This window comes from Bombus pyrosoma, linkage group LG4, assembly GCF_014825855.1.
Source record: "Bombus pyrosoma isolate SC7728 linkage group LG4, ASM1482585v1, whole genome shotgun sequence".
Taxonomy (NCBI): Eukaryota; Metazoa; Arthropoda; class Insecta; order Hymenoptera; family Apidae; genus Bombus; species Bombus pyrosoma.
This window is the reverse complement of record NC_057773.1, coordinates 14,144,400-14,169,824: the sequence shown is the minus strand read 5'-3', so window position 1 is coordinate 14,169,824 and position 25,425 is coordinate 14,144,400. Positions and strand designations below refer to the sequence as shown.

General features: G+C 36.5%; 3 protein-coding genes across 12 annotated transcripts in view; all 3 read left to right on the top strand.

Annotated features, from left to right (window-relative positions):
- Nucleotides 1-14,322, top strand: part of LOC122567143 (1-phosphatidylinositol 4,5-bisphosphate phosphodiesterase epsilon-1-like) — a 132,749-nt gene extending 118,427 nt beyond the window's left edge. For all 7 annotated transcript variants that reach the window (XM_043725402.1, XM_043725397.1, XM_043725398.1 and 4 more), the window contains 7 exons: nt 499-725; nt 984-1,211; nt 1,608-1,832; nt 2,315-2,618; nt 2,997-3,351; nt 3,631-3,954; nt 4,350-14,322. In XM_043725402.1, the coding sequence (XP_043581337.1) occupies nt 499-725; nt 984-1,211; nt 1,608-1,832; nt 2,315-2,618; nt 2,997-3,351; nt 3,631-3,954; nt 4,350-5,853 (3,167 nt within the window). In that variant the 3' untranslated portion in view covers nt 5,854-14,322. The remainder of the gene's footprint in view (nt 1-498; nt 726-983; nt 1,212-1,607; nt 1,833-2,314; nt 2,619-2,996; nt 3,352-3,630; nt 3,955-4,349) is intronic.
- Nucleotides 14,323-15,838: 1,516 nt separating this feature from the next.
- On the top strand, nt 15,839-21,489 carry LOC122567154 (N-acetylneuraminate lyase-like). 4 transcript variants are annotated; one of them, XM_043725423.1, is made up of 8 exons: nt 15,839-15,935; nt 16,700-16,761; nt 18,388-18,464; nt 18,821-18,966; nt 19,236-19,404; nt 19,772-19,920; nt 20,499-20,670; nt 21,272-21,489. In XM_043725423.1, the coding sequence occupies exons 1-8, from the start codon at nt 15,930-15,932 to the stop codon at nt 21,421-21,423; spliced, it is 933 nt and encodes a 310-aa protein (XP_043581358.1). In that variant the 5' UTR covers nt 15,839-15,929; the 3' UTR covers nt 21,424-21,489. The 4 variants fall into 4 exon arrangements, with proteins under 4 accessions (XP_043581358.1, XP_043581360.1, XP_043581359.1 ...); XM_043725425.1 differs by lacking the exons at nt 15,839-15,935; nt 16,700-16,761 and adding exons at nt 17,083-17,385; nt 17,460-17,676; XM_043725424.1 differs by lacking the exons at nt 15,839-15,935; nt 16,700-16,761 and adding an exon at nt 17,083-17,676.
- Nucleotides 21,490-22,030: 541 nt separating this feature from the next.
- Nucleotides 22,031-24,385, top strand: LOC122567152 (NEDD8-activating enzyme E1 catalytic subunit). Its single transcript, XM_043725421.1, has 4 exons — nt 22,031-22,911; nt 22,999-23,359; nt 23,440-23,769; nt 23,845-24,385. The coding sequence occupies exons 1-4, from the start codon at nt 22,664-22,666 to the stop codon at nt 24,223-24,225; spliced, it is 1,320 nt and encodes a 439-aa protein (XP_043581356.1). The 5' UTR covers nt 22,031-22,663; the 3' UTR covers nt 24,226-24,385.
- Nucleotides 24,386-25,425: the final 1,040 nt, after the last annotated feature.

Here is a 25,425-nt window from a genome sequence, read left to right as displayed (position 1 = left end):
ATGCCCAAATCGAATGTGATCGACGTCGACGCAAATACACGCAACTTTAAACGCTTCGTTCAGTATCGAACTATCTCGCGTTGCTCGTTGAGATCGTTCGAACGTTCGTTGCTCTGCTGGAAATAAAAAGTAGTATAAGAAAAAGAAATTATTCCTGACGTATTACGTAAGATGGCACAATTTTTGTAAATAAAGTTTTATCGTATCTCTAGATACAAGCAAGATACTTGAAACGACGAAAGCCGTTGGTCCATTCTGTACGCGTAACAATAAATTGTTTAATGAATCAATTAATTTAGCTGAAGGATGATCGTAATCGTTTCATTGGCGGAAGAAAATGTTAGTGTACGGGGTATTTGTTTTCGACAAAGATATATAGAAATAATCATTTGAAACGTAAGGTGTTTAGAATGTTAAGTTTGCATAAAAACAACGTCGTATCGTTTCTATCTGTTTGCACGTCGACGGCATTATAAATATGCAAATATTTTTAAACAGGTCTCTTGACGAGAAATAACTCCATAGACTGTCACGAGTACAAAACCAGCAGCAATCTTCAAAAGAAACAAATTTTCGACGCCGTGGCTGCAGCTAGCATCGTTAATAATTCTTCCGGCGTTGACACTTCGAAATCGCAAGTAATCACCCTGGCGACGTTCACTAAGTTTTTGGAATCTCGGCAGCAAGAAAAACTAACCGACGACGAAATCAAGGCACTGGTTAAGGTATACAAAGATTTAGAACGAACCATCGCTGCTTTCTTACAGTTCGTCTCAAGTTCGATCGTATCGATTACCGAGTCATAAGCTGTGATATTCGCCTAAATCAGCAAGCATCATGGCACGGTACTCGATTACTTTGAATTAGGATGCGTAACAGTCATGACAAACTGCTGTTATCCTGAGGTCATGCTGTGCGATACAATGGCGTAGAAAGACATAGCAAGTAGCACGATCAACCGAGACGATTTGCTCTGATTCCAGCGACACGAACCGGACCCAGGACTACGTACACAATGGTGTTTGTCTTTCGAGGGCTTTGCACGGTACATGATGGACAAGGACAATTATGCCTTCCCAAACGAGTATGCGACGCCGTTCGAGACTGAAATGCAGCAGCCATTGTCCCAGTATTACATCGCTAGCTCGCATAATACTTATTTAACTGGCCATCAACTCAAGGGAGAATCTTCGGTGCAGCTTTACTCTCAGGTAAACGAAAGCCTGGTCTCGCCTTTTCAACCGTGATCTTTATCGTACAAATATGAAATATGCGATACAATCTCGGAGAAACAGTCGTGCGACTAAGAGAAGGAAATTTTTTGAGATGCGAAACCTACTTGTTACCTTTTTTCGTTGTAAAATTGTGTAACGCGCGCTTCTTACTTTAAAACGCATCAGCCCCCGATTTGTACGATATCGCGAGATATTAATTGGCATACTTCGATAATTAAAACGTATTCGTATTATTTCTCTCAGTTGGTTATTTGTATAAAAAGCATGTAATCCGGTTTTCGTTTGCGAAACGTTGAAGGAATTTCGAAGTATTTGCAGTAGGTGAAATCTACGAGGTAGAATACTCGATGTGACGGTAAGTTGGTTTTGCAGGTACTGCTAACAGGATGTAGGTGTGTAGAGCTCGATTGCTGGGATGGCGATGATGGCTCTCCCGTTATTTACCATGGTCACACCTTCACTACCAAGATACCATTTCGCTTGGTCGTAGAGGCGATTGATAGAAGTGCTTTCGTCAGTTCTCCATATCCCGTGATTCTCTCCATCGAGAATCATTGTTCGCAGAGTCAACAGGCTCGAATGGCCCAAATATTTCAAGTACGTTATCTTTTATTATTTCAAACATTCGATTAATTGCATGTCTCGGACAATGAGCGATACAGAGCGAAACGAAGCGAGCGTCCGTTAATTAATTTTTTATCTACTTTCCGTTTCTGTCGTCGTTTCTAAATCGCGAGGCAAATATCTTCAAATTGTCGACAAAATTACCTCTGCTCAAAAATACTAAACGTTCGCTTTATAAATCACTTTCGCGTCAATGTCCGCGCAATCTAATATAAAAATAATATTATTCTGTCGATTTTAGTCTAACGATGTTGATCGCCAAGGAAATTTTCCGTCGTCGATTAATAATTCCTTTTATTATCTTTCTTCCTCCCTCCTCCCCCCCCCTTTAGGCGCCTCAAACTTTCGCAATTCATACCTCTTTTACCTTGGCGTGACGTTTTACGTAGCAGGGATATTTTTGTAGAAAAACGAATGGAACTTTGAGAAGCAAAGTTACGTGAACTCTGTTTCAGTCGGTATTTGGTGAAAAACTGGTGACAAAGTTCTTGTTTGAGACGGACTTTAGCGACGACCCTCAACTGCCATCGCCATCGCAATTGCGCTACCGAATATTAATCAAAAACAAGAAAATGGTGGTAGAACCCGCTGGTCCTTTGACGCACGCTCCCTTGAGTCATCGTGGAAAAATGCTCATGTCCGATCGAGCTTCGTCTATGAAACAAATGCGTACCGACGTAAGCAGCGCTTCCGTCGCCGAATATTTTAGCGAGGACGACGACGATGAGGAAGACGACGATGAAGATGACAACATCGACGGTAAATGTTCTACTCCTAGTTCTCTTAATTAACTATGGCGATATTTATCTTAAAACATAGCTGACCCGTGTTCCGTTCAAGCGGATATCCTACGTGTTTCGTAAAAATTAAAAATTAGAAATATCTCTTTCTTGTAAAGAAGAATTCTCTGAGTTGCGTGATATTTTACAAAGTTACGCGAACGACATACAATAATATTGCTAGGGCGCAGGTAATTTAAAGCGAGCAGCGAAGCAACTGCAGTCATTTTTCTGTTCACCTAGCAGTAACTTAGTTACGTCAAAACCATCGTACAAACTAATCCGAAACTATCGAGCACAAGAACTTAACTAATTACTTAATTAACGAGCGACCTAACGCGAAAGTTTTACCTTCCAGATAACTCCATTTCCAGCTACGAAAGGTATTTGGGCGGGATGCAGGCGCCGCATGGTCGACTAAAGTCAGATTCCGCGGTCGACGATAAGTCGCAAAAACAAAGTAGCCAAATTGCCAAAGAACTTTCGGATTTGGTGATTTACTTACAAGCTATTAAATTTCGTGGGTTGAACACTACACCAGGAACAACAGCCACTGGGAAGGTGCGACACCAACCGCACACTGGACCGGTTCAAAGACACAGCATCGCTGGAATAGGAGCTACCAGCATCGGTGCCTCTTCCGGATCGCCACAGTCTTTATCAACATCGGCTTCGCTCGCAAGCGGCGGCAGCAATATTGAAAATCTCTTCAGGTTGGCTTTCTATCGCAATTCGACGTAACGTTGATCGTTGAAACGAATCGCTGCCGCTCGAACCTCGACGTCTACTCTCGATAGATCGTGTTTCTAGCGAACTCTTAATAGCATTTGAACGTTAACAATTGTACGTAACAATAACGTGTACGTTATGCGAATGATTTTGCAATTCAATTGATACGTGTGATCGGCTACTGCTAGCACCGTCGTTATGTACGTAGTACAAAGATTCGGAATGTTTATCTATAGATGTTTGATCATCGTGAAATATTTCAGATTCACGCGCGGCGTTCCAGCCTGCTTTCAATGTTCTTCGTTGAATGAAAGCACAGCGAAGAAGATTTGCAGAAAACAACCTTTAGGGGTTGTCGCCCATGCAGAAACTCAGTTAATACGAACGTATCCGGCTGGAATGCGTATCGATTCGACAAATTTCAATCCCGTAATCTTCTGGGCCTTTGGTATTCAAATGGTAGCACTAAATTACCAAACCGACGACGCAGGATTAAATTTAAACGCCGCTATGTTCGAGCAAAATGGGCAATGTGGATACGTTAGGAAACCTTCGGTCATGTGGGACAAAGGCCATATGATGTATAGGTACGCACAGAAATATGTATCTCCCTTTCTGTAAAATCTTCCATTCGTTCAAATTGTTACAAAATGGATATATTCGTAACTATTTTAGCACGAGAAGATTGTCCTACAATTCGATAATTTTCTATTATTAACGATAAATTGCTTCCGCGTTAAGAATAGTTAAAATATCCCCGTAAATTTTATTGAATTTATAAACGATTTCGATTCAATTTGCGCATTTCGTTATTGTCGAGAATCGTGTTCGACTTCTTGTTAGGATTTTCAATCTTTAATAATTAGTAATAACAAAGTCTAGTAAAAATATAAAAAATTGAAATGCATCGAAATATATTGAAACGTAGGTATATCTTTTCGACTTAACGTACGCTTGCCTAAAATATGAAACTCGTTTCCAGACGCTTCAATCCTTGGGATAAAGAATTCGACGGGCTACATTCGGCACACCTGACGCTTTCAATAGTCTCTGGCCAGTATGTTTCCCCAACAAATTTCGTCGCCAGCACGTACGTCGAAATCGAACTAGTCGGCATTCCGATCGACTGTGCCAAGCATAAAACGAAAATAATACAAAACAACGCGCTGAATCCTATTTGGAACGAGAAATTTTGCTTTCAAGTAATGTTCAAAGACCTTGCCTTTCTGCGTTTCGGCATCGTCGAAGCAAGTTCCCATCATTTGATCGCCCAAAGGGTCATTCCATTAAAATGCTTGAAGCCCGGCTACAGACACGTACGTTTGCGTTCCTGTAAAAACAAACCTTTGGCTCTGTCCACGCTGTTCATTTATTCCCGTCTGGAAGAGGAGAGCCTCGATTATAACACGTGTTGCCGCGATCACAAAGAATCGTCGAAGCGGCCGTCGTCGGGCAAAGAACCGGAAAAATTGACTACGGTGGATCCTGGATTAGGCGGAGTGACGCTGAAGAGGAGAATGTTCTTCCTAATGGTTTATCACGTGATACCGGAGGAACCGTACACTATATTAAAAGTCACGCAGGATAGTACGACGCAAGAGGTAATGTTACAAGCTCTTCAGAAAGCTGGAATATCCGCGGATCGAGTCGACGAATATATTTTGGTGGAAGAAGTCTCTCGTGGTTGGGAGAAAAGAGACAGGGAAGAACTTCCAACTCAACGTGTATTAGATCCAACGGAGCACCCATTGCAAGCGCAAGCTTTATGGAAAGGGCAGGGGCGTTTCCTCTTGAAGAGGGTAGGCGATGATCCTAGCAGCAGAGCCTGGCTGGCTTCTATAAGGAGTACAGCTGGTCACTCGAAGCTCGACTCCGAAAGAGACACATCCACGCATATCTGGGACGAAGCTGACACCTTCTTAGTTTGCATTTATAACGTTTCGCCGGATATACCGTACGCGATACTTCGTGTTCCTGTAAGCAGTTCTGCTCAAGATGTTCTAGCTCAGGCTTTAGTGAAGGCCAGAAGAATGGAGGATCCGATGAAGTTTGCTTTGGTGGAAGAACTCGAATGGGGAGGCGCTGGAGCCGTTGGTAGTGGCAGTCGACAGTTGAGAGTTTTACGCGATGACGAGAACGTGTACAGTACTCAAGCCTTTTGGAAGACGCTCGGAAGATTCATTCTGAGAGAAAGAGAACAAGCAATACCGAGGCGGCATCTGTTGCCAGCCACCTTGGATAGGCTCAGCAAAGGTTTTTCCGTAGGAAGATCGGTCTCCTTGCCAGGTTCCAGCAAGGAGAAGATGCCTGTCTCGGAAGCGCTTTCCGATCCAACTTCCAGAGGGCTGAGACATCGTCTACTGATGCACGGTCGTAGGAGGGAAGTTCACTCCGATGGCGAAGATATTCGCGAGTCTGATATTTTAAACGCGGCCCTTCACTTGAAGAAGGTATCCTTAAGAAAATTAAGGGTTTGGAAGTCATAGTGGCAGTCAAGGGCGACATCGATTTCATCGATCTTCGCCACTCGGAGAAACCAACCGTAAGTTACGATAAATCATTGCATTCGAGGTAAATCGAATCTTCGGAAGGCAAATGCGAAACTATCCGACGCTTTTGTGGCGATGTTTGACGAAAGAAACCTCGAATATCGTTCGTATCGTTTCGAAAAAAAAAAAAAAAAGAAAGAGAAAACTCCACCAGTAATCAGCATTCGAACGTTACGATATAAATGATAAATAAGCGAAAAGATGCCTAATTATACTCGACACTGCTTCTTGATTCTGCATAATCTGAGTCTTTAAACCGTTACTTGGAGACAAAACCGGTGTTGATGACAAACGGTATCATCGGTTCAGACAGAGTTTGATTGGACGTGAAATTGTAAACCACGCGCATCCGGAGTCGAATAGCTCTAAGAAAAAAAGAAAGCCAAGCTACCGATACGTTCAAACAATCCTGTTAACACGTTTACGCGCTGCCCAAAAATTTTTACATAACGGCATGTTTACCTCATCTTCGTTTAAACTCTGAAAATTAATTTTATCGCGTGCTTCATCATTTTTAATTTTACGATCACACCTCTCTAGTCATATTAGTATTATCATACAGTAAATGTACAAAAGCGTAATCTCGCATAATCTCCAAAACGTCAGTTCCTCGAAGAAAAATTAGAATTATGAAATTCTACGGATTCCGGTGAATTTCCAGATAATTTCCAAAGAATGGCAAAGAAGGAATATTTTTAATCGCAAAGTTTAGTTCGATTAGATTGATTTTTTTTTTTGATTGTAAATTAATGTAAATCTCTTTTCCATATTTTTTTACATACATGTATATATATTTTCTAATCTATATAATATATTTTAATACACGTATATACCTATACTTACAAGGAACGTTTGTGTATAATATGATAAAAGGGCTTCGTCGATTTTATCGCGAATCTAGAGGATTTTTACGACGAAAAACATTTCCTAACCGGTTAATTTTATTTCGAGAATGAAGCCAACCGACAATTTCTAAATGAACATAACTTACAACGGGACCTGATTCATTTTTATAAGTACATATTAACTTGTCCTTCGAATATGATAATTGCAACGCTTGCACTTTAAGTACCTGACTCGTTTTTAGAAGTTATTTTATTCATAATAATCTATAATTATTATGAATATCACGATCAATATATGTGTGAATGTCGATCATGCAGTCATAAGTATTCGTTTTTATCTTATCAGGATACGTTCCTACGCTGCGCTTTAACGATCGAGCAACGTTATCTGACCTACTGCACAAATTTTTATGCAATTCTTTTGTGAAAAATAATTCGTCTGAAAAAATTTGAAAACCCATCCCCCACTTCTTTCGAAGCAACGTCGCTTTGTTTCCTGAAATAGCCGCTATTGCTATTTGTACATCAAATTTGTATACGAAAGAAGACTCTACTCGACGACAATAACAGATCACTTCTCTTTTCTTTATTTCATTCTTTGTATATACTTTGTAACACGAAACGTTTATACGATACAGAGCCAGGCAGTGTGACATTTTTTCCCCCCCGGGCGTTCTATCGAAGGAAATAAAAAGTATATACGAGGCACGTTAAACGAGTACCGTACGAATGGAAGTTTATTTATTTCATCTGTGTATAAAATTTGTATAATACGTAACGTCCTATTTCTTCTATCGATGATTGATAAGATTCGCCGTATTAGCGTCTATCGGTACTTTGATCGATATTCGATTGATACTTTATTTCTACATCAGCCTGTCCCATCTTCTACATAGAAAAGAAAGTAGCAGAGTAAAGTCCCACAAAGTGAGAATCTGCGTCTAGGAATGACAAATGAGACGTCTAGTCAAGCTCTATCATCGATGTTTAAAGGTGCGCTTCAAGTAAAACGTAACTAAATTATTTTACGAATAGGACGCTAAGCTCGTCCACGATTAAGCAAGCAGCATTCTAGCGGAAAGATTCGTCGTAAGGTAAAGTTCTCGAAATCGCAATGAAGTAAGTTAAAGTTATAAAGTAAATTACCTGTTACAGTTAGTATTTAAATAGAGAAGAAAAAATCTATGAAACAGCAGTATTATTTCCATATTCCCATTGACTGCGTGGATCATATTCAGCGCAAGAATCGTTCTAGTCTACACGTACTTGTGGCGATTTGTTTTAATTATTCGTTTGTTACGAGGACGCAGTGCTGGCAATATATGTATGTACATAATTACATTATCTTCTCGGTTATTGTATCTAATCAAGCGTACGATCGGATTTTCTGTAACGAAAACTCTTAAACGAGAAATATTAAGCCGCGTGAACTTGCTACTCAGAAGTCATATTTATTATAACGTTGTTGATACTGAAGAGAAAAAGCGAGAAAGTAGAGTCGTCGGTGTTACTTTTACAATCATTGCCTCCCTGCTCCTGGAGTGTTAAGCGAATATAATTATAGATAATGAAATATATGAGACCAAGGAGTATCGATTCTTTTTCACTCTTAAACGTCGTTCCGATCGTTCGAAGGATCGTTACGCTCCGCTCGGTTTCGAGTCTTTCGTCGGAACCTTTTGCCTAATTTTCATGGTATAATTCTATATACAATAGGTGGAAATAATTAGCGAAAAAGATAATATTATAAAATCTATCTACCGTGGACCAGCAACGTCACGATTAAAGATTATCCTTTGTCTTCCATGTATTTATCCTAACGAAGCTTACGGTAGTTTCAACGAATCGTGACAAACAATTTCGGAACACGCACGATCTTCCTCTTGACCTTCGATTCTAGAAGCGGCAAACGTCGTTCTGTCGGAAAATTTGTCGGCCGTTTTCGTTTGACCGAGCGAACCGCTTTTTAAGAAGAGCGCTTTCAAAAAATTGCTAAATACTTACTTGATATTTTGTCTCATAGGATGCCGTTTCCAGAATTATACAAAGATAATGTTTCTGAATAAATTCGTGACGTTACTGCGCTCCTTAATATATTTTTGGACACCACTTCATTCATCCGTCTTTTACCCGTTTTTTCGAGTCTATCTAACGATCACGTGTATCACGAGACAAGGGAAAATTCGATGGTTACATCGCGAACGAGAATAGATATCGTGGTTCGCTAATTATATACGTGTTTGCAACAAGACTTACTCGAAAGTAAAACTCGTTTTTAATACGCGGATTTTATTCCAAAATTTGCTAACATTTAACGAGTAAGTAAAGTCATTGATCGATTTTAGGTACAACTTATAAAAGAGGAAACAAGCAAAATACATGTGTATTCGTTGTAATTACGAGGTAAACGAATTGTGTATATACAGTTAGTGAAATGTTCACGCCTGACAAGAAGCTACCTTAAATTTAAATATAAAACACCGTGTACGCTTCTGACGATTAAAATGAATGCTATTAATAGCTTTGTTAAAGTCGATTTTTACGCTGTATCAAATTGTTGCGTTACTTTAGAAATAGCCAACACGTTATTTTATTGCGTTATCTACATTTGTAGCGTTTTGTAACATTGTAATATACATGTGTAATATCTTGTAATATGATATCCCGAACGACTTTGAATTACATTAGAAACTGATACAAATTTCATTTTGTTAAAGCATATTTAGATTCGCGATGACCAAAATTCAACTCTGTACGACTCTGTATGAAAAAAAGAAAAACTACCCTCGAGATTGCGTTGTTCTTGAAAGATTTACGAAAATAGTAGGAAATTTTGTAAAAAAAAAAAAAAAAAAAATCTCGGCTAAATACTATATATATATATATCGATTCGATGTGATCGAAATGCAGTGCAACATGAAAACTGCAAGTGCAATATGTATATGTATGTATGTATATTGTATAAATATATGGTATAAATACTTGGATAAGTATTTATATGATATCTATGCATCTGTCGATTCAACGTGTTGTTAAGCATTAATTTCATTCATTTTAACGCGTAACCTTTGTTCAAAGGTAACGTACGCCACGTTAATAACGTTTCGTGGTGACGCAAGATTTTTTTACGAACAAAATACACGAGAGAAAGCACGTTTACACAGCGAAACAGTATTTACGTAGCGTAAGGCAACTATCGTGCAACATTCTGTATATACATAGAGGCAAACAAGGGCTACTAATAACGGTAATTAAATGTTGTAGTTAAATTCGATGCTCCTTGAGTCTCGGACAAAACCCCCGCATCGAGAATATCATCGATTACAACGGACGTCTTTCGAACGGTAGAACAGGAATACTACAGCGATAGTTCTTCGATCAAGTTATTATTTGTTGTTGAACATTTCAGAAGCATTCGCGTCGCTACGGACTTACACGAAATATCTATATTAGATGATATTAGAATCGTTGATCTTGGCGAATGTATCAGCTTGGACGTTGAACGCGTAAACGTCGACTTACGAAGATCGAATTACGGTAATAACACGTATCGCGTAATCAGCCTGTTTGCTATGGAACAGCAAGATTCTTTGAAATTGTTTTCTCGTGGTTCCGTCGATTCGTCGATCGTAACGGCGCTTATGCTTGGAAGTCCCTTCTTTACGGCTGATTCCGAAATATCTGTTGAGAATATTTATAAGACGGAAGCTACGTTGTATTTCGCTAGAAAGAAACAACTACTTCTTAAAACTTTTGGGACCACGCTCATTAATCGTATTTTCCAACGAGCTCTCAAGGGCCGCCGCTTCAACGTAAACGACGCAGTATTCAATTTCTTTTCGTCGATAAAACCGTAATGATTGAAATGAAATTTGAGGGGAAATTCGAGGGGAAATCTAAGGGGACGAAGAGCAGATAAGGAGATCGAGCAGCACGAAATCCACGTTCGACGAGATTTAAAAACACGCGATCGAGTTTTTTACGAACGTACGTACTCGGCACGCGCGTGCGAACATCGAAGCGTTCTTTCTTCATCTTCCGATCGCACGAAACTTTGAACGTCAAATTGTAGAAACGAACGATTCCGTCTTTGCTGCTCCTAGCAAGGAAACCAAGAAAGACAATGTCGCTCGTTCGTGTTCGGTACGAAGAAACGCGTCTGGCGAATCGCAACCGTCTATCATTGTTGATACGATCGTTTCGAATAAACGTTATCGACGAGTTACCGAGATGAAAAGGACAATGCGTAGATCGCGAACATTTTGCATTGTTCTACATTAAATCGATAAGATTGGTCGTGTTCGGAGCGAGACAATGGGAACAATATAAATTGAGCTGATCCACTCGATTATCCTTTTTTGATCGAATCGAATTCGAAGGATATAAACGTTGAGTGCATACGAAAGAAACGTACACCCTGTATCGATCGGGCATATACCTGTTGTACATATCCGTGGTTCTTCGGTAACTGTTGCGTTAAAATATCTGCGCGTAATATATAAACGATACATAAATGAGTATAAATCATATGCATTTGCGCGTGTATGTATATAAAAAGGTATTCTTACATGGCTACATATGCATGAGTGCATATACTTCTGGCATACTGACGCACGCATGCATCCAGAGAGCAGATGTGCCGGCTGATTCGATAACGATCGATGGCGGAAATTGCATGTGCTCGAGTATAAAAACATTGCATTTCGTTCCAACGATGGAAACTCACGCGTACCTATATTAAGTTTGAAGAGCGAAGCGACTTGCTAGGGATTTTCTAATAATATTTACGTATTACTATCGTACGACGCGTTATTGTTACTATTACATAGCGTCATATATACATAATGTCGCAAACTCTCGCGAGCTTCGCTTTCGTCTCTTGTAGAAACGTGTTGGATGCGAAATAAAATTTGCATTCGTGGTTAAAACGTGTAATTAATAACCGCATTAACCGGAAAGACCTAACGTTTCGTCGGATGATCGGATGCGCAACACGAACGAGTTGAACTAAGTAAAAGGTAAAGCTAATTAATTCGAAGTAGCAAGCATTCGGAGCAACGATCGTTATCGGATCAAGTCGTACACGTTGGTCTCAACGGCTACGAATTATATACTGCACTTTTGTACGGTATGCGATTCGAAGTCGAATAAAAATTGCAAACAAAAAGAGGTAATAATAAAAAAAAAGAAAAAAGCGTTGATAGGAAGAAACAGTTTAAGACGTTTCTGCCGCGTGTCCAGGCTGGTCCGGCCACGGCTGTTAATCTATCTAATTGAAATATATAAATATATATATATTTATATATATATATATATTTATATATACACGAGATGTCTTTTTCATAAGTGTGAATTTTATGATATATATATATATATACATATATTACATATATGTATTAACTAATATACATACATATATATAATAGAATGTGGGTCGTTTTCACTGCATTCTCATTGACCGCTTTTCGATGCATTGTCAGTAAATTAGGTCGTTGCGACTGCTGATATTGATCGCGTGTACAAGTCATTAAATAATTAACCGATTCGTTGAGTCTTCGCCGAATAATAGTAACGTAACCAGCTGGAAGAAGTGACTTCGAAATAGCATTAAAAACGATCGTTCCTATGGAAATTCGATTACCTTTGCCTTTCGTTTCCGGCTGAAAGAGATATTGCTTTATTTACGACTAATATGCTTCTTTCGTATTTCGTTCTCTCACGCCAGAGAAATTGAGTATCGATGATTCTGTCTCGTTTTTACAAAGCTATGTAAATACGTCTACCGCTTTACATCGATTTCTGTCACGATAAATTGATACAATTTACAAGCGATTCGTTATAGGTATATGTAGTGGGCTCTTGATTGTTAGAAACATAATAGCGATCGTTAATGTAACAATGATTGTTCAAATTTTTCAATGAAATATATATATATATATAAATATATATATATAAATGGAGATTCTAAACATTCGTTGATAAAAATTAAGGAAAACATGTAACGTATTATTTCATTTCGCTTCGTGACTTAAAATTACGGAATATTTTTTTACGTCCTATGTTTTTTTAAAGAAACTATCACATTTCTGAAAATACGTAAGTTAAAAGTTTGTTTAGTACGCGTTGCCGCGTTACTTTTACTGCAAACGTAATCCGCGATACACGTACGTTGAATCTTACGTTACGTTACGTTACGATAAAGCATAAAGGTATCTATCCTACGTATTAAATTGTTAATGAAATTTTCATTCGTCTATTCTTCGATTATGTATTACAGCCACGTGCCAAATTAAGCAAATTCAAAAACGACGAATTATACTTTCCTCCGATAAAAAATAAAGAAATAAACAGCAGAAATTTTTCATTAAATATCTTATACGTTATTTATACACGTTTATTCCGCGCAGTATTACCTTTCCCTTTTATTTTTATTTTAAATCCATTAAAAAATATACATACCCTCAAAACTATACTCGATAACGTCCTGCGGGAAAAACATCTTTTCTAGGTATGGTAGGTACTGCGCATTCTGGTTACGTAACGACTTAACGTTGTACAGCATTCGCGTAAATGTTAACACTGCGTTTGGTAATAAATATACTTAAAGCAGTTATAGGTCGTAACACTCTTACGAAGACAACTCGATTTTTGAAAAGTAACTTTAGATTCTAATTAAACGATGCTTCAATCTTGTGCCACGACCTAGCGTACAATTGAAAAAGTCCATCAAAATCCTTCTCACACACGTTTTCGTTCGATAGTTTTTTAAATTAAGTTTTTGCAATATGAAATACCGAATCGACGAAACAGACATATTCCCGATTAGGATTTTTACACGATTCAATCATAATCTTTCTCTCGCGTGAAAACGTTTTCTAAGAAAAAGATCTTTCGATAATAATAAGCCATCGAATTAAATATTTAAACAATTTTTCCACGTGTGATACGATTTCCAAAAACTTGATCGTGTTACGTAGATTTCGCAAACTTTCCGATGAGATATCTCTAGTCATCTTTCATTCGTACTCAGTTTTAGTTCCTGTAATCGTAAGCTTTACCTTCATTTGTATTCTTTACACAGTACAACAGAGCTTGTTAGCTGTGTTCATATTTTTAGTTGCTCGTTGATCGGTTAGTAGAAACGAAATTCGACGAATTCGTAGACACAAGCAATTTAGAAAATGTGTCATAATTACGTTAATAGCGTCAACGCTAATGACGAGAAGATACGCGCGTTGGATAAATTTCTTCGTAGAATATAAAGAAAAATCATTGTTTACGAAAAAAAAAAAGAAATGGCTAAAGCGAGTCGAGCGCTGTATAACTACTCACCATCGTCATCGTGGCATCGTGTCTAGTACGTTGCGCGAATATCGAAAAACGAAAAGGTAGAAAGGGTGAACGTATCGGTGAAGGAAAGATTCTTTTATTAATATACGCCGATAGCCCGTAGCGTGAATTTCGTTGTATTTAAGCGATAAACAAATTTAACAAAGTTCAACAAAACGAGAAAAAAAGAGAAAAGAATAACGACAATTGAAAGCGATCGTAGCGAGTAACGTCAAGTGGTATTCTCTGTAGCGTTATTACATAAACTTTCGAGTAGTCTTCGTTCTTGTTTCGAGGAACAATGGTACACGTAATAGCCGTAAAAATGAAAAGGCATGCGGTCATCTTGACACTACTATACGTATAATTTATCACTACGATATTGTGTTAATATATCATTGGCATTGTTAAAAGGAGAAGATCTACGTGTAAATAAACATAAAAAGCATTTTTATAGATAACCTTAGTCATTTGGATATCAACCCCGACCTTTAGATATTAACGACGAGATAAAACAATCAGCGAAAATTTAATAAATATCGTATCGTTTGAGGAGAAATCGGCAATTATCTGGAAAGGGAGATTTCGATATTTCGATAACCTTGAAATGTATCGTCAAGCTCGTCATTCCGAGCAATTTTTCTTTATACGCGTTGCCGCCGCTCGTTCCCTTAATTCCCGAGATATACGCGAGAAGCTTCGATCAAATTTACTTTCCATTACGCTTCGTTTACCGTTCGTTTGCGAAAACAACGATATTTGCGGTAGCAATTCTTGTACATACGTCGCGTGCATTCTACGTACGCAAGTCCGTCGTTTTATCGGCTGTTACGTCCGGTGACTCTTTGCGTAACCCGGAATTCATCCCTCGGTCGAGGCGACCACTAGCTATGCAAATATAATTAGTCGGACCGCGATAATCCTAAGGAACTGTGATAAAACTAAGCATTTGAATTTTACCCCTAGGGCGCTTCATCGTTGTAAAACATATTCGAGCAGAGACGTTCCTTATGGTTATTGCTCCATAGGGTAAAAAATGGGGAAACCTGGGTTCTCCCATTTTTCCCGGGATTTTCACCCGCGAGCGACCAACGGCGAAGCGACCAACGCTCGGCAAGAGATTTCCTCTGCGACACCATCGTCACCGAACTTCGCTGGTATCTCATCGTCAAATCAGTCGACGCCTCTTTACCAGTTGTCATCCTTAGATCAGTCTACATCTCGTGACTGATTTTCCATCTTTAGACCGTTCATCTGTTTAACTCGTATCTATACGCACCGAGCGTAACTGTCTATATCTACTTTAGATCAGTCATCCAGTTAACTTATATCTATACGCATCGAGCGTAACTATCTTGCCTATAAGTTGTTGGAATAAAGCGTAAATTGTAACCTGTTAATCCGATGTTGTAATCAATTCAGCCACCTCTTAGGTTGTCCGAAAAGTTTCTTTCGTTTTATAAGGAAATAATACACGCGCGATGTTGTTTGTTTTAGATTAGTTTATTGAATTATGCGCGAACGTAATAATAGAAGTAGAACGAAATTATTATCACCTTACGAAGCGAAAGAAACTTTTCGAACAACCTGATATAATCGTAGAGGGAATTTACGACCGGGGTCAAAGTAAAATATATATAAAGCGTGAAGAAAGTATATATACATATTGTATATTATTAGCACTGTAGGGCAAAAAATTGATATCAGTCAAAACGTAACACGTGATATTTGATACTAAGCAGAGAGAATCTTATCAGAGCCATGGTTAAAATATTCCTCTTCGTCGCGTTACGTACAGTACCCTAATTGAAGCTCCACGAGTTCACTACACGTTCCAGAATGCCGGTACGTATGCATATGTACACCGTACGTCAATTATCGTACAGATTCATTTTCCAGCTTACCTATTCGTACGTTCGAGCCGACTATGATCAAATCTCTCTCGTTTTCCACAGATTTTAAAATATTTTAATCGGAAATATACATTCGAATACTAATTTCCAGAACTGTGCCGAAACTCTGGAAATTTTGCAACAAATACAAAATAATTGTTTAAAAGTTCAATTTTGGAATATCGTTATTCGAATATATAATCAAACGATGCTTCGACTAATTAAATGTAATCTACTGTCGTTATTCGCGTTAGATTATATCGGTAGAAAAGGGAAAAATAATTGACCTCTGAACCGTCTATCAATTATATGCTTGTTGCATATACTGATCGACGTAAATTTAAATTTCAAGAGATATAACGCTGTAGAGCTTCAAACATACGTATAGTATCTTTTATATTGTACGTATGTATCCGAATTAAAATCATTATTCTCACATAGAAATTTATTCCTACTGCGCTCAAATACGCTTGCGTTTACCTCAAACATATTTGACATCTTACGTCTATGTATATTTCCATGATAAAAATTACTTCGTTCAATCAAAAATTACTAATACAACAAATACGATGTAAATATAACGGTACATCGTACGTAGAAAATAGAGACAAAAAATGTATTTATAAGTGCTACTAGAAGACGACCTACCTCTTTTCTATAAAATGTTACAACGATAAATTATACATTGATAACAGATTTGCTTACTTTTAATTACAGAGAGTATCGTTCAACTATAAGGGACTGATCACCCCGGTATTCACACCCTTTAATAACGACAGGTAATTTCCGTAACATTTATCTAATATTTAGCGATATTAGTATAACGAAGGAACGGAAGATAGTAGCAAGTATACAGATCGCATCGTGTAAACCGGTGAAACTAAACGATATGGACTTGTAAATGAAATGAAATAACGAAAACTTGTTCGTTGAGACTTAACCGAAACCTACGAAGATCAAATTTCCTATGCGATATATTTCTGATTTCGTGCAAAGAATGAAATTCCGAGTTTGCCTAATTACCTCGAATTTCCTATAACAGATGGCAATGTTTTCGTTGTCGTAGTCTTGTATATGCGTGATATAGTTGCTCGCTAAAATATTCGAATGCTTGCACCGGCGAGAAACGAAATTCGCGTGTAGGACGCACTTTACGACACAATACCGCGATAAATGGAATAAATGTACAGGCGTCGATAATACGTGAGTAAAATTAGAAGAGAATTCGGACAACGTATATAGGACCAGACGATGGAATAGGGAGCGTTACATAAGCGTTACCTACGTAGATAACTATGTTTACCAAAGCGATAGAAATATTCGGACGCGTAGAGATACACGCGACGTAAGCACCGCAGTCGTGTGGTTGTTACGTTCCAGTCGATGCGAAGACACGGAGTAAGGTGCGAGTATTTCGTAGCGAATAGTAATTTTGTGAATTTTTTAAACATGTCTGCATTTAATACGAAAAAATCAGGAAAATCGGTGAGCGCGAGTGTGAATCGATAGTGGAACTACGTAAAAAGGAAGATCTTATCGAGAAATTGCGAAACATGCGAAGAAAGATGGTCGACTGTACGCTACGTAATTTAAAAATGGAAAAATTAACGGATTAGTATCCTATAATAACGCTACAGGACGAAGGAGGAAATGATCTTCCAGAGGAGAGAAGAGAGGTTTATTATAGGGAACACGTAGGTGAGAACGTATGCATTTCTGCTTTGAAACTTTTTTTTTTTTATTTAATAATTTACATTCACAATTTGTCCGATTTGGACATTTGGTGAAATTTTTTAACTGTTTGATTATCGTGGCTACCCCACCTAACACAGCGGGGTACCATCTTCGTGTTTGTTAGGTTATATCCTTTGTGATGCTTCGAAACTTGCTAGGATAATCGTTGATAGTTTCGGAAAGAACGTGTACGACGAATTGTAGAATTGCAATTGTGGTCCAGAATTCTTACGGGAAAAGCAGGAAAATATAGGCGAAACAAACACGCATGAAGAAAAAAATTAGCTTTTGAAAGAAACCGTATAGATAAAGATAATATTGAGATCGTTGGGATCAAATCATCCGAGATTAGAGTAAAAGTAATCTTTTTGCCCTAGATTAACGACATGATATATGGGAAAAGAGAAATATACATGTACCGTAATAAAAAGAAATTTACTACCGACTGTAAAACTGGATTATGATACGGCGACGTATGAAGACGAATGGGACCGGAATTCTCGTGTTTGTTGACGAAATTTCAAACAAACCTGAATAGCTAAATATTTCGAAATAAAATTTATTTACAAGACGACGATCCAAAGCATTCCGCTTGAATTGTTCAGCAATGCAGCAATTTAGAAATACAACGTTTTAATAAAATTATAACTCTATCTATTTGTTTATTTTAGCGCAAGAACCTTAAACTTGTCGATTATACCGCAGTATGCCGACCATTTGGCGAAGGAAAAAGTCACCGGAGTTCTTGGTACGTAAAGATTCTAACTATTTGTACGATTAAAATATCTTATTCGTCGATTATCATCGATGTCCAAATTTAGCATGATCGAAAGTCAAATTTCTGTATATTAATTACACTTTTTTGTATATCTCTACTTATATGTATATTGTGCTCACCATTCGATCGTTTAATAGTATTAAAAAAATAGTGATAAACATTCTCATTCGTAAATAAGATCGTGATCCTTTTTTTTCTTTGATACGTTCCTTAATACGTTCCGTAGTCAACGAGATTCCGGAGTCAATTCGATTTATCGACGTAAGAGATTATTTATTAATTTGAAAACGGAATTATATATAGAAGGAAAAATTTGTAATCGATAGTAAATGGAACGACCGGGGAAGGCCCATCCATGACTACGAGCGAAAGAAAATTAGTTGCCGAGGCGTGGGCAAATGCTGTCAAAACAACGAAGCAACATTTGATGATTCAAGTGGGCGGTGCATCTCTTCCTGATGTTCTTGAACTTGTACGTAAAAGAAACGTATTAAGAAACTAAAATATTCGTTTAAGGCCATGTTTTTGATAAAATCAAATTTGAGATAGGTATCGTCGACAGCTAAAAAGAAGCGTACGTAGAAGAACTTTTAACGCAAAATTCAATACCATTCAAATTCAATTTTCTTACTCGATAACGACAAGATATTTTAATAATAAGTACATGTCGTTTTATCGTTTCGCTAAATCACAGTTCGATACATCTGACTCGATACTACATCTACCAATATTTATTTCAAGGCAAAACACGCTGAAAACGTTAAAGCAGATTCTATTCTCTGTCTACCGGAGTTATACTTCAGCCCAAGCACTTCCGAGCAATTGAAGGATTATTTGAAGCTAGTCAGTTCAGCAGCTCCAAATACACCGCTTCTATATTATCATATTCCGAGCTTGACTAACGTTGATGGTAAGCTGATAATTACAGTTATAGCAATTCTGTCAATTACGCGTCCTAATCTTACGATGTTCAATTGTAATACGCTGTAAACATTACCTTAATATAATTTCCATCTCTCTTTTCATTTAAACATTCTGAGGAATCGTCAAAACTGATTTGTAAAATATCACTTTCTCTCTCAATCTCTCTCTTATTGACAAACGATTAATATACAGTTATCATGGCAATATAGAAAATCCTTTGTCATTTATATATATATATATCTGTCTACACTTATATATTTTCTTCGTCTGATTATTAATAAAAATATCGTATGGCAGCAAATTCCTACGATATGAAATATTATGTATTTAAAAGGGTATTGGCGTTTTTTCAGTGCATATGACGCAGTTTCTTGAATCGGTTAACGAGGAGGAGATCCCAACTTTCGTAGGAATAAAATTCACAAGTCCCAACTTAGACGAAGGTGCTCAAGCTTTTCATGTTAATAACAATAAATTCGCCGTATTCCTTGGAAACGATCAGGTATTCTTTATTATCCTTTTAAATATCATATTTAACGTTAACTCTGTAGGTAATATACAGGATATTCGGCTACAGGCGTCAGGAAATTTAAGCGGTGATTCGTGAGGCCGAAATAAGACGAAAATATTAGTACACGCATATTAATTCTTTCCGTATATTCACGTATATGTTGTGTACGTTTGTTTACATAGATACTTTACCATAGAAATAACGTTATCATTTACCAACTTTTCAAGTTATTTCCAACTCATCTTAAACATATAAACTATTACTTGTTAATGTAAAAAACACTTTATAAACTGGCACATTATGTTACTCATATTTCCATGAAATTGATTTTAGTTACATTTTATGTAAAACACGTAGGTACCTTTAAGACATTTAGGTATATATAAATCTTTGATGTAAAACGTGTCACATTAGCTGGTTCTAATCGATCCTAAGAATCTTAACACGTTTCGCTTGTCGAATTTTTCAAATTAGATGCAAGCGATTGCTTAAAGAGTTAAAATTTCAAAAATCGATATAAAAATATATAGTAAGAAACTCATACGATACTATTATTGTGTTCGTTTCAGTTGATAACCGCTGCTTGTGCATTAGGAATGCATTCTGTTATAACAACAGGTTCAAATATGTTCCCTGAAATTGTACTCGAAACTCTCGCAGCCGGTCTTGCAGGAAACGTCATGAAAGGAAGAGAAACGCAACAACGTTTGACAGACGCTGTGATGAATGTATCGAAATATGGTAAAATTATAATTAAACGTTTCTTTCGTCTAAAAATATTACCAAAAGCATAAATTCAATTATGTGTCATATACATATAGTAAAAATCACTATACATCCAAGTCTGTTTTGTCAGAAACTTGATTTTACAAGATTCGATCAAAATAATTTGACCTAACACGATTCAAACGACGCCTTTTTAGAAAATCTATTTTTTAATTCTTTACAAGTTTGAAGCTTTCTTTGGTATTTTCTTTTAAATTAGTACACTTTGATTTGGTTTTATTTTACTTTTTCCTGTAGTTTAATTATAAGCTATTCCTTTATCTTATTCCCTATTTTATGAAAAAATTATGTAAAACCTATTTCGATCTAAACGAGATGGCAATACTGAATTTCAGGAATTTCATTCCGTTCAATTCCATTCAAATCATCGAATAATTTTCCTTAAATTTATTACACATTACTTTACAGAAGAATAAATCTTATTTATTGCAACATGTATAACTTCGGTTGAAAAGAACTATAGAAATTTAGAAATACAAATAATAATTTTACAAACAATCTATATTTAGCACCATACTCCCCTCTTTTAATCGTTAATGTTGTAATTATGTTACAGGAACCTGGGTAGAAACTATGAAAACAGCAATGACTCTGTTAACGAGCATCAATCCTGGACCTCCACGTGCACCTCTGAAACCTTTGTCTGTTCAAACTGTAGCATCAATGGCAAAAGATTTACAAAATTTAGGATTTAATGTAAAACTCTAATGTATCAGACGGGGCGAGGAAGTAATGTTTACCATTATCTTTCCAAATAAAATTTATGCAAAATAATAACATTTATTATCATTTCTATCGAAACTTTTAGGGTGTTACCATTTGTAATTAACATGTTTAACCGTATTTATTACATTTGTAACTGCAATCGTCAAAGTGAACGAACGTCGAAGTAAAACTACGCGAGTTCGGCATTTCCGAATCCACAGAATATGCTGTAAACGTGACTGCCTTTAATTCGCTTTTAATATTTTCTTACATAGTAAAGTAATAATTGACGATTGTACAAAGAATACACAAAAAAAACTCAGATAGAAAAGTAAATATGAACTTTCCCGTAGAACCGTACAATTAAGTAGGTTCTTGAAACGTGGTACTCGATAGGTTCTTGTCTGTGCTAGTGTGCAACCAAACAAGGCAGATCCCTAATTTTATAGGTTCTTGTATATACTAACTTTAGTTGATCTAAGCATTTGACCGCAAGGTGCAGCACTAGTCCGGGGACAACCAGGGCCATAAGCGTGAGCACTCTCATTTCTAACTAACCTAGCCCAGCTTGAAAGTTATCGCCGAGCGGCTGGGATATTTTTGTATATAATTAAAACTGACCGCCGGTTATATGTATAGGAAAAAATTGTTCAAACTATTGAGCTTTATACATATTTCAAATCATCGAAACCAAAGAAGACGCTTTTCATCGATAATCTTGACGGTATAACATTAGTGACCGAATCGCGAAATTAAAATGAAATTTTTGGCGGGCTTTGCTAGATCGAGGTTAAGTTCAGGTTTAGTTTCAGAGCAAAATTAACAACACTTGAAATTTGTTGCGAATCTTCTTTTTATGATATTTTGTTTATTTAAATAGTACGTTTTAACATATCAAAGTTTGGAGAAAGTCAGAAATACTAATCAGATTGTTCACTGTTACCCCTTAATCAAGGATATTATTTGGTATTAGGTTTAGTAACTTGGTTTAAACGCTTTTTTTCACTAGCGACCTACCAGCCAATGGTAATAGCTAAAATTTCACGTGATCAATCGTGTTTACTCCGTCAATTCATCTGACACGCACTGAGTTGTTGTCGCAAATGCTAGGTACTTCAAGCACAACGAATGTTTGAATTTTTTGGTTAGATTACAAAGTATATAAAAATGTTTGATTAAAACATATATACTTTAGTATCATTTAGGAAGTGATTTTTTAATACGTTTTAACGATATTTCAACGATGAGTCCCGATCACATGCATAGACGATGGAGTAATTTACGAAAAGTATTAGAAAGAACAGGTCCTTTTTGTAGACCAGATTTTGAACCATCGCCAGAAACATTGCAATTTTTATTAGACAATTGCAAGATTCTCGTCATTGGCGCCGGTGGTTTAGGATGCGAATTGCTTAAAGATTTAGGGTTGATGGGTTTTAGACAAATTCATGTAATCGATATGGACACGATTGAATTATCTAACCTCAACCGGTACGGAAATATACGATGATTCATCAAAAGAATTTATCAAAATGTTTATTAAAGAAGAACAGAGAAATTAATAAAAAAAAATTGCAGGCAATTTCTCTTCCGCCATAAAGATATCGGCTCGTCAAAAGCGGAAGTAGCTGCAAAGTTTGTCAATAGTAGAATACCAGGCTGCAATGTTATATCACATTGTTGCAAAATACAGGATAAAGATGAAGAATTTTATAGACAATTTCACATAGTCATTTGTGGTCTAGATTCGATCATTGCAAGAAGATGGATCAATGGAATGCTGTTGTCTTTATTAGTTTATGAAGATGGTGAACTTGATCGGTCCACTGTAATACCCATGATTGATGGAGGAACGGAAGGTTTTAAAGGAAATGCGAGAGTAATACTACCCGGTCTATCTGCTTGCATTGAATGTACTTTGGATTTATATCCTCCTCAGGTACATGTACTGAAAATATTTTTTTACATTGAACAAATAAATATAACTCTTCTGTCAACTACTATTATGTTGGAATATAGGTGACATACCCATTGTGTACAATAGCAAATACTCCACGCCTACCAGAACATTGTATAGAGTATGTGAAAGTAATTCAATGGCCAAAAGAAAATCCATTTGATTGTGCGATAGATGGAGATGATCCTCAGCACATAAATTGGATTTATGAAAAATCTAATGAAAGAGCAGCTCAATTTGGAATACAAGGATTAACATACAGATTAGTGCAAGGTGTAGTCAAAAATATTATACCTGCTGTGGCATCTACAAATGCTGTCATTGCTGCAACATGTGCTACCGAGGCATTTAAACTTGCTAGCAGTTGTAGTGCTTCGCTAAATAACTATATGGTATTTTTGTTATTTTGATTTTAATTAGAAATCTAAGGATGCAACGTAATAAGCAGATAATTCCTTTTTCTAAAGGTGCTGAATGATGTAGATGGAATTTATACTTACACTTATGAAGCAGAAAAGAAAGAAGATTGCGTGGCGTGTAGTCAAATTCCAAAAGAAATCGAAATTAGTAATCCTAAATTCAAATTGAAAGACTTGATAGAGAACTTGTGTGAAAGGCCAGACTTGCAAATGAAAAATCCAGGTCTCACGGCGTACATTGATGGGAAAAATAAAACGTTGTATATGCAAACTGTAACGAGTATTGAGGAGAGAACTCGTGAGAATCTAACAAAAACGCTGATCGAACTCGGGCTTAGACACGGCAGTGAGATAAATGTCGCTGATATTACCACTCCTAATGCAATTGTATTAAAATTAAAATTTGTATATTGTAATTCAGATATGTGATAATCAGAAAATCCTTCATTTTGTTCATAAATTTATCACTACAAATCATTATATATATTTACAGTACTTGTATTGCTTTTTTGTCAGTTTAAAAAATAATGTCGACATGAATAGTTCATCAACATTATTCTTACCGAAATAAAAACGAAAATATGTTCAATGTAGTATCATTTTTTACCGAATCTATAAATAGATATCACACGATAACATTTACTTTGAACATTATTTTTAATATATTGATTCATCCTAATTTTATGTGATAAACTGGTATGGTATTGCTATTTTTTTTTTCTTTTTTTTTTTATAGTACCAGTCCTTGTGACTATACTTATATATAACAGAAGCAAATATTAAAACTATATTAGTTCATATGACATACCTGTTATATTAACAATAAAGACACAGTTGCAAATATGATTCTATATTTCTGATGTTTCGTTTTTCACTTTCATCAGAGATTATATATCATAGAAAAATTAGTGAGTTATATAATCCGTAAAATTCTATCTTTTTCGATCGTTAACTTTTTTGTTGATAAATTTCGTGTGTCTCTTCAGAAATAGACAGTATCTTACAGATCAATACATTAGTATGACTATTTTGAAAGAGAAAAAAAGGAGCAGTTTAAATGACTCGCGAAATATGCACGTGTCAAAATCTATACTTGTTAGCTTGTCATTAATATCTTTTTAATAACAATTTCTCTCGTTTCATCGTATTAAATTTTATGTTAAGTATGAATTTTGTGCACAGTCCTTTTTTGCATTATAAGCATTTATTGATGACTTATCCGTAACGAACGAAAAATACTACGGATCCAATCTTTCCATATTTAGTAAATACTTTTATTGAAAGTATAATACCAAATCGAATGGATGGACACTATATGCTCCGATTAGAGCAAATGAAGGACAGTGCACGATAACCCAAAACATCTTTTGTTTTACAAGCACACTCGGTAACATTCGACATATGCACAATTTGAGTAGAAAAAATATCTAGAACAAATACATTATCTATCATCCTTATATAAAACTATTATTACATTGTATCAATATTTCATAATTTTCGCTTTTTTACCTCGATAAGACAATTAGTCACTCGCCAAGAATCTTTTGTTCTTAGAAAGACGTCCTTCTTTTTCCATTTGAATGTGAATAACAAAATGCTCCTATGATCATTTGAGTAATATGTTTACTT